This window comes from Nelumbo nucifera, chromosome 1 (assembly GCF_055504915.1).
Source record: "Nelumbo nucifera cultivar China Antique chromosome 1, China Antique-T2T, whole genome shotgun sequence".
Taxonomy (NCBI): domain Eukaryota; kingdom Viridiplantae; phylum Streptophyta; class Magnoliopsida; order Proteales; family Nelumbonaceae; genus Nelumbo; species Nelumbo nucifera.
The window spans coordinates 204,207,449-204,222,737 of record NC_142649.1 but is presented as its reverse complement, the minus strand read 5'-3'; the positions used below and the strand labels follow the sequence as shown (position 1 = coordinate 204,222,737).

General features: G+C 38.3%; 1 protein-coding gene and 2 pseudogenes across 2 annotated transcripts; all 3 read right to left on the bottom strand.

The window, feature by feature from the left end:
* Nucleotides 1-779: 779 nt before the first annotated feature.
* LOC148804388 (acyltransferase GLAUCE-like) lies at nt 780-2,765 on the bottom strand (annotated as a pseudogene).
* Nucleotides 2,766-3,559: 794 nt separating this feature from the next.
* On the bottom strand, nt 3,560-7,753 carry LOC148804387 (metacaspase-1-like; annotated as a pseudogene). The gene is made up of 5 exons (XR_016080947.1): nt 6,909-7,753; nt 4,925-5,256; nt 4,689-4,809; nt 4,376-4,580; nt 3,560-4,208 (listed from the first exon to the last, which is right to left on the bottom strand). The product of XR_016080947.1 is annotated as a metacaspase-1-like (transcript).
* A 3,672-nt stretch (nt 7,754-11,425) lies between these two features.
* On the bottom strand, nt 11,426-14,995 carry LOC104609838 (metacaspase-1-like). The gene is made up of 5 exons (XM_010276232.3): nt 14,302-14,995; nt 13,596-13,926; nt 13,342-13,462; nt 12,970-13,191; nt 11,426-11,712 (listed from the first exon to the last, which is right to left on the bottom strand). Exons 1-5 carry the CDS (start codon nt 14,684-14,686, stop codon nt 11,653-11,655), a joined length of 1,119 nt encoding a protein of 372 aa, XP_010274534.1. The 5' UTR covers nt 14,687-14,995; the 3' UTR covers nt 11,426-11,652.
* Nucleotides 14,996-15,289: the final 294 nt, after the last annotated feature.

Below are 15,289 nucleotides of genomic sequence, written 5' to 3'. Positions count from 1 at the left end.
TTTTTTTCAAACATCAGCATTCATTGATGATAAAAAAATATTTACATGATTTTGAGCATTTGAGTTATACGTGATAGTGACTGGGCCAACTTGTTTCACTGCCTATTAATGAGTAACTTTGTTGATGCCCATGGTCACTGTATCGGATCGAATGCAATTAAAACAAAAAAAAAAGGGATTTTTGGACTGCAATCCCCCTCAGAAATTCTTCTCCTATAAACCACATCCTAAAATTTTGTTTTATACGATTGGATTGCTCCATTGCGACTTGGTGATTGGGGTTCAAGTCTTGGAAACAGCCTTTTTATATTTACAGGGGTAAGGCTGCTTTTATCTGTCTTTCCTTAGGCCCCACATTGGCAGGAGACCAGTGTAGGGGTGTCAATGGACCGGTTTCGGGTTGGACACCGTCCGAATCGGAAGTGATACGGACGGACTAAATGGTCTTAAAAATGATATGGACGCGGACCGGTCCGAATATGAATAGTCTATGTATAATACGGACCGAATATAGACAAAACCTTTGAATCAAATGGCTGTTCATTCGTTTGAAGTTCCAAATTTTCTTCGAAGACCTAGCACTCTACGCCAGTACACCTTCATCGCTCCCTCCGGCAATCGAACGAAGAAGAAGGTTTCTCTCCGGCGGTGGTATTCCTTGAACTCTGACAGTACTTCTGGCGGTGGTTTCTCTCCGGTGGTCAGGTTACGTCTAGAGTCTAAACCTTAACCAGATTCCATATGTATTTGGTTATTGCTCAAGGTGCTGTAAAAGAAATTTGCTACTTGGTCAGAAATCCACCAAACTTATCAAAGAAAGTTTCTTACATATATTGGAAGAAAACCAACTTCAAACAATTTTTGTTATCAAAAAATGAAACAAAAGCTACAATGCAGTAATAAATCAAAACAAAACATGAGGGTTTATGTTTTTCAACCTCAGAGTTGTAGATTATTTTATTGGGATATTTGATGAAATCTGTATTCACTCAATGGAATCAATAAATATTTCAGTTATAGGTATCGAATCGAAATGATGCTAAGGGAACCTTTGTAGATGGAAATCATCATTCTTTGATTGGTTCCAAATGTCTGTACAATAAACACTTATTAAGGAGTTGAAGATGTACCTCATAACCCCACCATGTGAGCTGCATGTCATATGGGAAATTGTGGCCTTGTGGGTCCACCATCCACACAACATTTGATATGGGCACACCTTCCCTCATTACACCACTGCTCATTTTGCTGGACCAATTAAACAGTGTATTTATTCTATTTATAGAATGCATTGTAATGTAATTTGCCTTTGGGTTTTCCCTTTCAATTTATGTTTTTATTGACTTATAAAATCTTTCACATTGTCAGAATATTGTAGCAACCATCATGTCAGAAGATTATCAACACAAAAAGGTATTTCTATGCAACCCCCACTTCTTGACTATTAAATTATTTATTGAATTCGATTTTTCCTGGCCCTTCATTCAGAACAGATGTCAAAGCAACCCCACGTTTCATATCTCATAGACGTGAAGCATGAATCTCTGCATCTTCTCTTTCTCAAGGCCCATTGATCCCTCCCCCATTCCCCATGAAATCAGAAAGCAACAGCACAAACTCATCAGTCCCACTCACAACCGGCTCACAATGAATGAGTTTTCCACAGCCGAAGTTGAAATCATGGAAAGGCAGTTTCCAACAAGCTGATAAATAGAAATTTCCATTTATGGTTGCAGGAACCCCTTTATGGATCTCTAACCAGTCTATCACTGACCTCACTTAGTCATCTGACACTCTGTATATTGCTGCTCCACACAGAAGGAGAATGACTTCTCAGCTAGATCCACCACCTTTGCAATGGCAAAAGCTGTGACAACAACATTTCCTGTGACCCATATGGTAAAGGGGGAGATATCTTGGACCTTATGTCCACTACAAACAGAATGGTCGAAGTCTCATCTGGGTCATCAAACACTGCTTTGGATCTTGCTCTCCATAGGTGAGCTACAATGGACTCAAAGTTTGAACACTTGGCCATGGCCTTGCCTTTGAGGATGCTGAGCATGCTAGAGGTAAAACAGAGGAACTTGTGATTGTACTTGTTGGAGAACTGTAACAGTCGGGTGCGTTGGTTGGGCGAGGAGAACGAGGAAGTTACTGAAGCTATCTCTAACTTCTCTGTGTACTCAGTATGTGGGTATTTGATCTGAGGTGGATTTCTTGCTTTCAGGCATGTCCTGTCATTGTAGTGGCTTGGGTATTCAGGCCTTCCCTGCTGCAAATGGATGTTTTTGCTTTTGTGGTGATATCTTTCACTCAAAACTGATGGACTTGTGAATGGCTAGATTAATTGTCTTAAAACTGTTTAGTAACTGTACATATGCATTGACAACATTTTCTTTATTTTCTGAGAAATTAGGAAAAATCTATTCTTTATTGAGTATTATTTTCTAAGGAAAACATTTTGTTTTTCTTCATTATTTTAATTGCAACTAAAATATTTTCTAGGGAAAATGTTTTCTGAGGAAAACATTTAATTTGGACCCGATTGGGTCCAATCCGGTCCATTTGCATTTCAATTGGACCGGAATGGATCCGGTTTGTATGAGATATGGACCGGATTTGGTCCAGTCCATTTGTAAATGGACCAATATTGGACTGGACCAGATTGGACCAAATCCAGTCCAATTGACACCCCTAGCCCCGTGCACTTGGGCTACCCTTTGTGTTATAATATACTAAACATGTGTTAAATTATGCTTCATTGTGACCTTGGTGATCAGGATTCAAATCCTGGAAATAGAAACAGCCTCTGTATGTGCAGGGTAAAGTTGCATACATTTGTCCCTCCCTAGACCCCGTATTGGTCGAAGCCTTTGCACTAGGCTGCTCTATATATGTATTATTGTTTTTTTTTTTTTTTTTTTTCTTTTGACGCCTTGTACGAACTTCCTTTTTTTTTTTTTTTTGCATTTTAAGTATAACAAGGCAGATGCTGATCAAATCCAAATCTAATTCGAGTATGTCATCAAATTTTGAACGTGGACGGATTGAATGTGGATGTATTTGTATCCGGTCTGATTACAGCTTTGGTGTTGTAGTTCAAACACTCCCTTAATCTAGTGTTAATTGAAGGTCAATTCTGAAAGGATTGTGTTGGATAGCTGACCGTTTGGTTCCTCTTTAATTTGAAACTAGTTAGTTAGATAGATAGCTACGTCTTTGAAAATAGAGATAGATAGATAAGCACTAGCAGAACTTGTGCATGTGCACGAATGCACAAGTAAATATAAGGAAATATATAAGAGCAGGCTTCCGGGGTGAGAGAAAGTAGGAGACACAGGAGACAGAAGATTAAGGAAAAAATGGTTTTTGGAGTGGAAGAGAGCAGGTACGAATTCTAAGAATTGGAAGCAAGTTAGGAGAGATGACCATAGTGACTAGTGACTGGTCATTTGTCAAGGGAAGAAAAGATAAAAGAGAATTGAAAATATGGAGAGGGAAGGAAAACACACACAATCTACATGTGAGCTAAATTTTACAATTGTTTTAGAAAAAATATTAAAAACCATAGTAAGAGCAGGGTAATGTCTCCATGAGGCTGAACTGTTTTGCTGCTGGGTTCTGACTGTCCGGTGATCAACAGGTCAATGGTTCAACTGCCCGGTTTGGATGGTTTTTGACCAGATCAACGGTTTTTACCAGACTCAGGGTTTTAGAAAAGGTTCAAATGGTTCAATTGTCTGGATCAACAGTGGCTTGAAAACATTAGTACGGATATATCATATTATTTGACAAGGTTATTTTTTAAGTGAGCCAATATATTAACTTGTTGAGAACCAACTCATAAACATATTATCTAGTTGTTAGGGATCTGACATGGACCAGTTTTTTCATTCCATTTTGCACTAGAAATGACCAGTCATTGAGGAAAAAATTCCACAATACATGGCATGTTTAATGTAATGGTTGAGGGTTGAGTAGAAAGTTGAATTATAGTGGGAAAAGTCCTCTTCTTTGTATAGATGTGACAGTCTGAAAGAAAAAAGAGGGATCTTCCAATATTTAGACATTACAAGTTTCACAGAACAATGTAATACAATTTGGAATCAGAACTCCTGTAGGTCATGAGAGAGAGAGAGTATGGGTCATAAGGAGAAAGGTTTGTTATACACATCAAATTGATTGCTGGCTGTTAACTGCGGCTCCTGTAACAAATGAAAAACAAAAGGCCTATAAATCAATTTGTAACAAGAAAAATCACCCCATTGTGCAATTGTTTGTGTGTGAAGCAAGCTCATGTTCACATGATGCCTAATTCTAGGTCAGTATCAATGTGGTAATTAACAAGCTTTTTGGTGGTGGGAACTGATACCTGTCTCACCCTGCCATTGAGACTGCTTCCTGTGAGAAAATTCGAGAGAAATGTTATTCGACCACCACCACCATCCTTACCCATATCATCAATGGTACTCCTAATTGAATTTAGTATGCTCCCATATGTATTACGGTGTCCGCACGTCAATTGCTTGAATGAAACCATAAGTCATGGCACCCGTATAAGTAGTTTTTGATAGAACCTGTTCATTTGAAACATTAGCTTTAATTGATTGTTTGGTCAATTAGATAACAATGGAACTGGGAGTAAAATAGGGGGGAAATGCCTAATTGGAGATTGTTCCATTTACCATAGTGTCAATAGATTTTTGGTAATCATCACAAGAACTAAAGCAGATTGCTTCTCCACCACTTGTACCTTTCCACACTCCTGATGGAGGATTATGATCTTCCCACCTATACCTCCCACTCCTGCACTAATAAAGGAAATATAATTAGTAGGTAGGATTGAGTGAACATTGGAATGTTGCGTCCATGTTTACAAACCCAGCCATCAACCAAAACTAGTAAGCAAAGAAATACTGACTTGTCCATTCTGCAGAAATATGGCAAATCTAGTGCAGTTCCACTATGGCAAAGCATCTATTATTGCATGCAGCTTCACCCCATGAAGAAGCGGTCTGACAATCAATGCATTTAGTTCATCATCAACAATCATTCCTTCACTAAAATAATCTAGAGGACAAAGGCATTCATCATAGCCATCAACTTCGTCTCCATTATTGTTCACCAGCTGTAAGCCATGGCCAGAAAAATGGAATACCAGAGAATCTCCGGGTTGACAATCTTGTACTAGCCAATGCAATCCCATCATCATGTTTCGTTTGGTTGGAATTTTGTATGACTCAGTTGCATCTTCTGCAGGTCAGATTCCAGAAAATTGTTAAGGTTGTGAGTAGGAAGCATATAAGAAGATCCATACACCAATAGGAAATTTAGCACAATTTCATTCTTCATAAGCAAAATAAACTTAAAAGGGAAGTAATGCAACAAGGAAGATCTTCTTACCCTCTAATCATCCTTGAAAGAAAATTCCTAGAAGGGAAAACAGATTGTCACAAAAAAAAAAACAGTTATGTAAATGAAGATAATAAAATTTTCTGTGTATGTGTTTGTTATGTATGTATTCTTCATATTAAAAAAAAAACACTAGAAAAAGGTTGGGTTGATTAATTAGTATTATACAAATTAACCTCCATGAAGGGAAATCAGCAGAGTGATCTCTATGCTAGGGAGTCTAATCAAGACAATATGCCAAGCATGCATTGATATTATGCCATGATTTTCCCACTTATCAGTATGTGATAACTCCCAAGAGAATGCAACACTGTAGATCTGGAAGCCCAAAGGAATAGTTTCACCTCTTGAAATGTAGGGTACCAACCATGGAGGAGTCTCTGAAATAGATTGTGGTAAGAAAAAAAATGGACAACTCTTTTGAGTGAAAATAGGGCAAGATATATTAATCACCGGAGATGTGCCGGTTCATGGATTTTGAAGTTGAAGCCAAAATTTAATTGATCTACCATTTTATAACTTGGCTCAGAGAAGGTTTGAAAGAAACAAATAAACTGGTAGAATTAGAGCCTAAACAAAACAAAACACAAATTTCCAATATACAACATTTTTATCATGATCACAAAAGAACACTATCCTGGTAAGATGGTCCAGAAATATTAAAGGTAGAGGCATTTCTCCAACCTAACAGAGACAGAACTTCATACAAGACACTTAAATTTGAATTGATCCCATATATGGTGCATTTCTCAATAATAAAGAGTTCATTATTTAATCAGGGAGGAACAAGTATGATAGCTTAATCTAGTTTGTCATCTACATTGTTTTCACTTTTGAAGCAGTTTTGGGCTTCCATCATCTCTTTATCTGGTAACACATGGTTCCTTGGTTACAAGTCATAGTCTACATTTGAATCCAACATTTGTATTCTCAATCATCAATATGAAATTCAACCATAAGAATTTTGATTTAATTATATTTAAAAATGACAGGTTCAATCCTTATGTGTAGGGGATGGTACCCTTGATTATTTCTATTAATATATTACACATAACACAAATATATTTATCAATGACGATCCAACCCTTGAATACAGGGGATGGTATCCTTTATTTTTTCTTTTAATATATATACTCACTACTTTTAAATGAAAGAAGAGTTAAAATCAAATGCCTGTTAATTGAGACATTGTCCTAACCAGCTAAAGAATGTGGCTCCAGATTAACTGTGTTTGAAGCACAGCTAAGTAGGAAGCTTGGGGTCTTGGACAACCTTGTGGATGCTAATACGAGAAATGGCATAACTTCAATTAGAAACTCTCTTAGGGAGTAGGTTAATGAGAGCACAAGATGCCTTTGTAACTGAATACCAAAGAAAAAAATGAAAAAAGAAAAGAGATCACAAAGAGCAGACCAGTGATATGAACTGCATTGCAGCAGTAGATATATCATATATGGACTAGAAACAAGAATCAACTCAATTTTGAGCCTTGCCTGTGAGCATGAGGATGGAGGATTCCGGGAAGCCGAATTCTTTCATGAGGAGGTGGCGCATGCATTGGGCGTCGTTGATGGGGCCAAGAAGCTGTTGCTGGGTGTTGCGATACGAAATGCCACATACGACCGCTTTCTTGGGGATGTGGAGAGACGGAGGAGGAAGGGGCGGAGGGACGCCGCCGTAGGGTGGAGGAGGCGGGTAAGGGGGGATGTAATGGTAATTATGGTAATGCGGAGGAGAAAGGCAAAAGGGGTGGAGGGTGCTGGTGATGGCTCCGCATATGGTGCATTGAATCATGTTGGCGACCGGCGGGAGCTGCAGTGCCGCCCGGCAGTTGGAACACTGGACGAGCATAACATACATCGTATAAGAAACAGAGAGTGAACAGTGGCGAGTTTGGAAACAAAGCTTTGATAAACCAGGGAGAAAAGCACAGAAACAGACGCAAAGAAAAGGAAGAACAAGGCTGAAATCCTGTTCTCTGCAGAATGTTCTGAGATGTGTTTTTTGGTTGTAGAACAGTACTAGAAGAAGAGTAAACGCGTGAACTGATGCGTGATTGTTATTGACTTCGGCACTGAGTCGTCGGGGAGGGAAGTTTCCGGGAGATAGAAGTTACGACCGTTTCTTTTTTTCGTTTTGGGTAGTTAACAAACACTTAACAGGGTTACAGGGGACTCACTTGAGTAAAAAAAATTTACAGGACACAGAGAAGTTTTCTTTCTGGCTAGTTATCATAGAGAAACATAACAGGGGGGATCCACAGTAATTCCCAGTTGATCAATCTCTGAATCCGTACGTCGCCGCTGGCTCGTTCCAGCCCAATAGTAAACTCCCCGCGCGAGACGGCGAGAATCGAGACTATGGCCTATGGGTGCAAACCGGGCAGACTGGGTCGGGTTTTAGCTAAACCCAGGCCCAACCCCAACCCAAGAGGCTAAAGCCTGGGCTTGGCCTAGGCATGAGGTTAAGGCTTAAGTTAACTATCCAATGCAAGCCCGGTCTGTGTTAAAATTTGATGCACTCGGATTGGGATTGGAACTGCGTCGGGTTCGGATTGGTCAATCATTTTACATTAAAAGTTGATATATATATATATATATATATAATTGTGCTGACCTTGGGTTGGGCTAAAACTATCTAAAGACTAGGCCTGAGCTTAATCCGAAAAATTAAAAAGCTTGAATTTGGAAGCTAGACCTAATCCCAGGGCTCAGGTTGGACCCGCCTAAATTACCCCTACTCAAAACAGGATTATTTGGAAGCATGGATACCCAATCGCACTTCAAGAACATCTCTCCATGAATATAACTAGAACTGTCCAAAATTCAACCCTACCTGTGAGCCCAACCCAAAAAAGTGGGATAGGGTCTCCTATCTTAGTGACCCGAACTAGAAGGTGACCCAAACTGACCTTAACTGAAAAGGAGCCAGTGGGGGTGAATTGGGCCCCGGTTACCATCCGGTCATCTATTTTAAAGCCAACGCTTTCAAATTGATGTTGACTCGAATAATTGAATCATTCAAACCATTTGAGTTGAATGTTAAACCTATATATATATATATATATATATATATATATTATAAGCATTGACTTGGTCAAAGTCTAATTGACATAGGTGGTTGAACCATTGAACCATATGACCCATGGGTCAACTCTTACCTAGTGTAACGGACTAGCCTTTGCCTACCTGAAAGCTGACCCGACCAAAAGCAAACCCAAAAAATGTCTTCACCTGACTCAAAGCAGATTGGAACAGGATTTTGTTGGGAGGAGATTTGGAAGTTGTTGCTTGTGAGAGTTCTGATTGGTTGGAGACAAAATCACAATCTATCATGAGTGAACACATTAGTGTCCCATACACATGGGACCCATTTTTCCTGATGTATGCGCAGCTGTATTGCCTTGTGGGTATGTGTGGGTAGCAGATTCGAGCTTCTTTTCAATATGGCACGGAAGCCAAATCTTGTTTTTTATGAGTAATTTTTTTAATAGAAGTGGAAAGTAGACCTGGCAAAAAGTTGACTCAATCCGACCCAATCCAACCTGAGAAAACAGGGTTAGGGTCTCATATTTAGCTATCCAAATCTGAAAATGACCGACCCGACCTAACTCGAAAAAAACTGGGTTGGGTCATGGGTCAACCTACTGACCCGATTGTCAAGTCTAATTGGGATTATTTATGCATTGTTAGAAGTTTCCACTCTTTAATTTTTTCTATTTAGTTTTTATTTTTTATTGTTTACTCTTTAAATTGTTAAATGTTCAAGGTTTTTATTTTATATTTTATATTTGGAATTTTAAGGTTAATTCTTTTAATTTTGACATTTTTCATGTAATTTTTCTTATTTTTTTTTTAATTTCAATTGTTTTTTGGAATGACTCGAATTGACCCATGGGTCAACCCTAACCCGAACATTTAGGGTTAGGGTCTAGCATTTGATAACCCAACCCGAAATTCAACCCGATCCGAAGTACATTGACCCAACCCGAACCCGACCCACCCAACCCAATTGCCAGGTCTAAGCTATCCGAACCGAACTACTTTTATTTGGGAGTAGGGATGGCAATTTTCTCCATTTCCCCAATTCTCGTGGGGATTCACCCTGAATGGGGTAAGGATGGGGATGATTTTCCCCCTGCGGGGACGAGGATGGGGAAATTTTCGTCACCGTTAGCGGGAACGGGGCGGGGATGGGGAGAGCACTCCTCGCCCTGCGGGGACCCCAATCCCCGCTTCATGGGATCCCCACTAATATATATGTATATGTATGCATACGTTATATATGTAAATATGTAAACATACATCTATGTGTTAATATTTTTAAAATATGGTTGAATGTTTTTTAATACGATTGTAAATGTTAATTATTTTATTTTTATTTTTTGAAATAAAATAAAAAACAAAAACAAAATGGTTAGCATTATAAAGAATCACGGGGAATAGGGATCCCTGTGGGGATAGGGATCCCCGTGGGGATGGGGAGAGGCTACCCGTCCCCGCCCCCACCCCGCCCCGTTGCCATTCCTATTTGGGAGTTCAATTCTTCTATAGACAGTTTTGTTGTAATCCTTAATATGAAATTTATTTAATTTTTTAATAAAAGTTCTTGTATCAATACTTTTTTCTTATTTTCATTTCTTTGTTAGGTCTGTTTGGTTCACAGGAATAGAGGTATTGATATAATTCATTCGGATTTCAACTATTTGGTTGGATGGAATCGGAGTCTCATTACCATTATTGTTGGAATGACATTCCCCTCTTTGAGGGAATAGGGGTTTGGAATCAAAATTGGTATGGACCATTCGGATTTCAACTATTTGGTTGGATAGTATCGAAATTTCATTACCATTCCCGTTGGAATGGCATTCCCCCTTTGAGGGAATAGGGGTTTGGAATCAGAATTGGTAAGGTCCATTTGGATTTTTACTGTTTGGTTGAATGGAATCGGAGTCTCATTACCGTTCCTATTGGAATGGCCATTTCCTTCCCCTCCCTTGGGAATAAAAATAAAAAAAGGTGGTTAAATAGACCATTCCAATTCCAATTCCTTCCAATTTCAATTGCAACCAAACGAACCCTAAGATCACATGCATATTTTCCATATATGTCGCTTGGCCCAAAGATATGGGTATGCCATAATTTTTAGAAAATCAATATAATTAATATTTAAATATATAAATTTTAATAATCAATTGTTTTAACATTTAATGACAAATAACGACATGGATATCATTAGAGTATTAATCTATATCTTCGATACAAGCAGAATAAAGATCAATTTTGGCCATTCCATCCATGCCATAAATCAAAAACGATGAAAATCGACTGATACATGTCAATACTTTAAATATTGGTTCACAGGGGAAGAAATGTCAAAAATACAATGCAGGATGGTTTTCAGCCCGTTACAATCATTTGAGTTTACTGTTTTAGTGGTTTTGTGATTCATTTTTCTTTTATGATGTGTTTGGTTTGAAGGAAAAGGTAGGAAAATGAAGGGATATCTGTACAAACCTTGTATAGATTTCCCTACCTTTTCCAACAATGTCACGTTCGGTTTGATGCTAATTTGTTTCGTTTGAAGTGATGGTGCAGTTATTTAGATAAATTAAACTTCCATAAATGATGAAACCCCAGTCGATCTTACATTACTTGCATGAATCATTAGCCATTATAACTAACTAGCGTAGGATTTGGATGGGTTATTTCTTGGGTTAACAACCACTCTGACTTGAATTAAGGGTTGAGAGATGATCACACTCCCAACTGCAAATCGTGTATTAATTGCATGTATTTTTCTTTTCTTTTTTTGTTATTGGATATGCATTTCCTCTGTGAAGATCTGAGCTCAGTTGGCTTATCAAATCTTATTTGGCTCAGTTGCATCAACCCTTTTTTGTGTTCCAGTAAAAATGTAAAATATTATGGGTATGACTCAGTTTGATTCAATGTAAATGAGATTGAGAACAACCTTTATACTATATAAACTATAAAGGGTGGAAATATTAATGAACATTTAGAGTGAACTGTGTTTTTGTTTTTTTGTCCTGTCAACATTGAAACAAAGACAGTCTATGTTGAAAACAGAGGAGTTGGTTACATTGGATAAAAGGTAAGGAAGTTTTCAATACACATACTGAGTACCACAAAGAAGTCAAAGCACCTTGTCATTCGCCACCATAATCTGAAGCCATGCTGCAACTTTTTAAGTCATGAGGTAGATATAGAATACAAGTCATAGGAAGAAGCGCCTTTTAGAAACATCAAATATATTGTTGGATGTTAACTGTGGCTCCTGCAACAACAAAAAAAAAAAAAAATGATAAGAACCTGTTATATCAAATCTTCCACTTACATGTTGGAATGGTATTTGGGTCATTTTTGATGCATTTGATAAAATGCATAAATAATTATGTAGATGAATTTTTGTAATGTGTTTAAGGTAATAATTTGTTTTCATGATATAGAGAATCCGATAATGTAAAATCTTGAAATCTCCCCTGCAATTACCAGGCACAGACAATGAATGGCACAGGCTTATGAAGGTAGCACAGGGAAACATGCATGAAGCCACAAACATGGATACACAGGAATTGCAATTTGCAAAGCTTATATTCAAGCAAGCTAGTAGTACATGCACAATTTCATTTTTTGAGGGTTCTGCCACTTGCTAAGATAAAATTCTAATTCACTTTTTGGGTGTTTCCTAAATCATCTTATGCTTTTTATCTCAAGATTTTACAAACTCCAAAACAGAGACTATTGCTGGTAGCCATTACCAGTAGAATGCTTATTCATTGAACTGGACTATTACTTTCCTTTGGAACCTTCAACCTTCATATCAAATGCAAAGGCAACCAATAATCTGTTTCCATTTTTTTCCTTTTATGGGTGGGTTCGACTCGTGGGTGGGTGGGGTGGCAGTAGGAGCTTCTACAGTTGGCATTTAAATAAATCTGAAACTGCAACATGTACAATTAGTCCCTTTAATATTCCTTCAAAATGGCCAAAAAGGGCCATCCAATTATTCATAATTTTTGTTTTCCAGATGACAATACTATCTATTTAACTTTTTACAGATCTGAGCCTCAAGATTCCCTGTATGTTTAATACCTTAGCTGTCTATAAGATGTGGTATACCGACTAAATGGAATGTAGGTATCATTGTCCATGCACTGGAAAAGAAAAATCTTCATCCAATTACAGTCAGTCACTTCCCATGTGCTTTGAAAAACTAGTTTAGGTTCTGTTAAATGATAACACATTAGAGAAAAGGCAAAGGAAGCACAAAATAAAAGCAATGAAAACTCATAAATCTAAAATAGGAAAACAAAATCATACATCCAGAAAAACCAAACAAAAACAATAAAGAAGGGAGAAAACAAAGAATGAACTTAGGCACAATGGAATTAACTTGTATAGTCTGGTTGTTTTTCTTCTAAAAGAATCTCTAACTTTTCCCGACTTTTCATGATTTCTGTTTTTTTTTTTTTTTGTTATGGTGCTGAAAAAAAAAATCTGACTGCTGTGTAACAGTAATGGGAGATGATACCTGTCTTGACCTGCGGCTGACGCTACCTCCTGTCAAAAGCATTGTTTGGAGAGATGTCACTGGACCTTCAGCAGAACCTCCAGAAGAACCATTACTTATAATATCACAAATGGCATTCCGCAATGAATTTAACATGCCCCCATATGTAACCCCTTTTCCACACTCAATGGCTTGAATGAAACAGTAAGTCATGGCACCTGATGCAGTTTTTTGAGACAAATCCTGTTCATAGAGAGTACAGATTAAACTTGGTAGGTTAGTGTGTGATTCATAAAATGCCAATCACTTGCAACTGAAACAAAGATGCAATCCATTCAACATTTCCTAATTAAGCAGTAAAGAATATATCCAATTAGAGAGCCTAAACTTTACCAACATATCAACAGATTTTTGATCATCATCACACCCACTGAAGCAAATGGCCTCCCCACCACTTGTTCCTTTCCATACTCCTGTTCGGGGGCGATGATCCTCCCATACACAATTCCCATCCCTAGTTTTATGTAATAAGAAATAAATTAAAGTAGGATTGTGAAAATTGGAATTTAATCCCATCTTAAGTTCAGAATATCAGAATTGTAATTGGCATCTTAATGTTACATTCCCATCCATCATCAAATACTAACCTATGCATTCTGCAAAGAAATGGTAAATCTAGTACAGTTCCACTATTGCAAGCATCTATTATTGCATGCAGCTTAGCCCCATGAGGCAGAGGTCTGACGATTGTTGCATTTATCTCATCATCAACAATCATCCCCTGAGTTTTAAAGTCCAGGGGACAGAGGGTTTCATCATATCCATCAATCTCATCCCGATCATTATCCATTTGCTGTGAACCGTGACCAGAATAGTGAAACACCAAAGAGTCTCCTGATTGACAACCCTGTACAAGCCAATGCAATGCCATCCTTATGTTCTGTTTAGTTGGAATTCTGTATGCATCATTTTCTTCTTCTGCAGATCAATTCAACAAAAATGATTACTGATAGGAACTAGTATGAGAAACAAAAAGTATCAGAAAATCTTAACAGAATCTCCTGCCTTCTATCACCTCATTTGTGTATGGTCAATCAAGTTCTTGACTACATTCTGAAAATACAAGGGTGCAACTTTGACACATGATTTGCAAATTCCAACATTACTTGTGTAAAATGAAAGGTATCGTTCATTTGTTCTTAGAAGATAAAATCTGATCATTTGCTGAAAATACTATTGTTAATGTTGCTGCTGCTCAAAATTCGTGTTGAATGGAAACGGATTATAATTTTTCTGAATATTTCACAAACGGATTCAATTGTTAATTTTTCTGAATATGTTAAGGGATCGTACCAGTAAGCATGAGGATGGAGGATTCCGGGAACTTGAAACGATTGATGAGGAGGTAACGCATGCACTTGGCGTCATTGATGCAGCCCTTGAGCTCGTAGGGCGCGTTCCGATACGATATGCCGCATATGACCGCCCTCTTGCGGCCGTAGGGAGATGGAGGGGGACTCAGTGGCGCGTGATTGTAGGGCAACGGTGCGGCCGCCGGTGGTCGTGGAGGTTGGTAAGGAGCAGCTGAATACTTATTACAGGAGTAAGTACGAGCAGGAGGAGCTCTGCAGGGATCGGCGACGTAGGTGATGGCTCGGCATATGGAGCACCTAATTGATGTAGCGCAGGGAGGAAGTCTCAGTGGCGTCTGGCAGTTGGAGCAGTTAACAAGCCACATGACGGGTCCGATGGAGAAAAGGACTAGAAGCAAAGATTGGAAGCAGGATACCAAGTACAGAAAGAGATGGAAACCTAGAGAGAGAGAGAAGGAAAGCCAGACAGAGAGATGCAGAGTGAAATGGAGGAGGAAACTAATAAAAACTTGTCATGAAATAAGATCAATCCCAGAATGCTCTCTGAGAGAGGTTTGATTTGATTTATATAATGGGTTTTCAGTAGATTGGCATTTAGAATAATATCAAGAGGAAACAAGAAATAAATTCTGTTCAAGAGAGATCAGTGGCTGTAACCTGGAAGGATTTTGCTTTGCAATGTCTACTGGTTTTTGTCAAGTATTTGATATTTGACTTCAAAGAATAATTTCAGTTTTTGATAAACGAATCAGTTCTTTCGTTTGTTAGCCACCTTTCTACTGTGTTTTTACAAAATTGACCGTCGTTTAGAGACGATCGCGGTTAGTTGCCGGTTAGGACTTCCCTCAACTGTCAATCTCTTGACATATATAATGACATTTGTCGTGTTCATATCTGTCCCAACAGAGAATGAAGTCCGGATCTGAGCGCTCCCACAATCATACATGTATGCCTATTTTAACTATAAA

Excerpts from the sequence above, each read along its gene's own strand:
- LOC104609838 (XM_010276232.3), bottom strand. The coding sequence starts at position 14,686 with ATGTGGCTTGTTAACTGCTCCAACTGCCAGACGCCACTGAGACTTCCT. Across the intron at positions 13,463-13,595 it reads TTTCTTTGCAGAATGCATAG|GGATGGGAATTGTGTATGGG; the intron begins GTTAGTATTTGA and ends ACATAAAACTAG. Across the intron at positions 13,192-13,341 it reads AAAAATCTGTTGATATGTTG|GATTTGTCTCAAAAAACTGC; the intron begins GTAAAGTTTAGG and ends CTCTATGAACAG.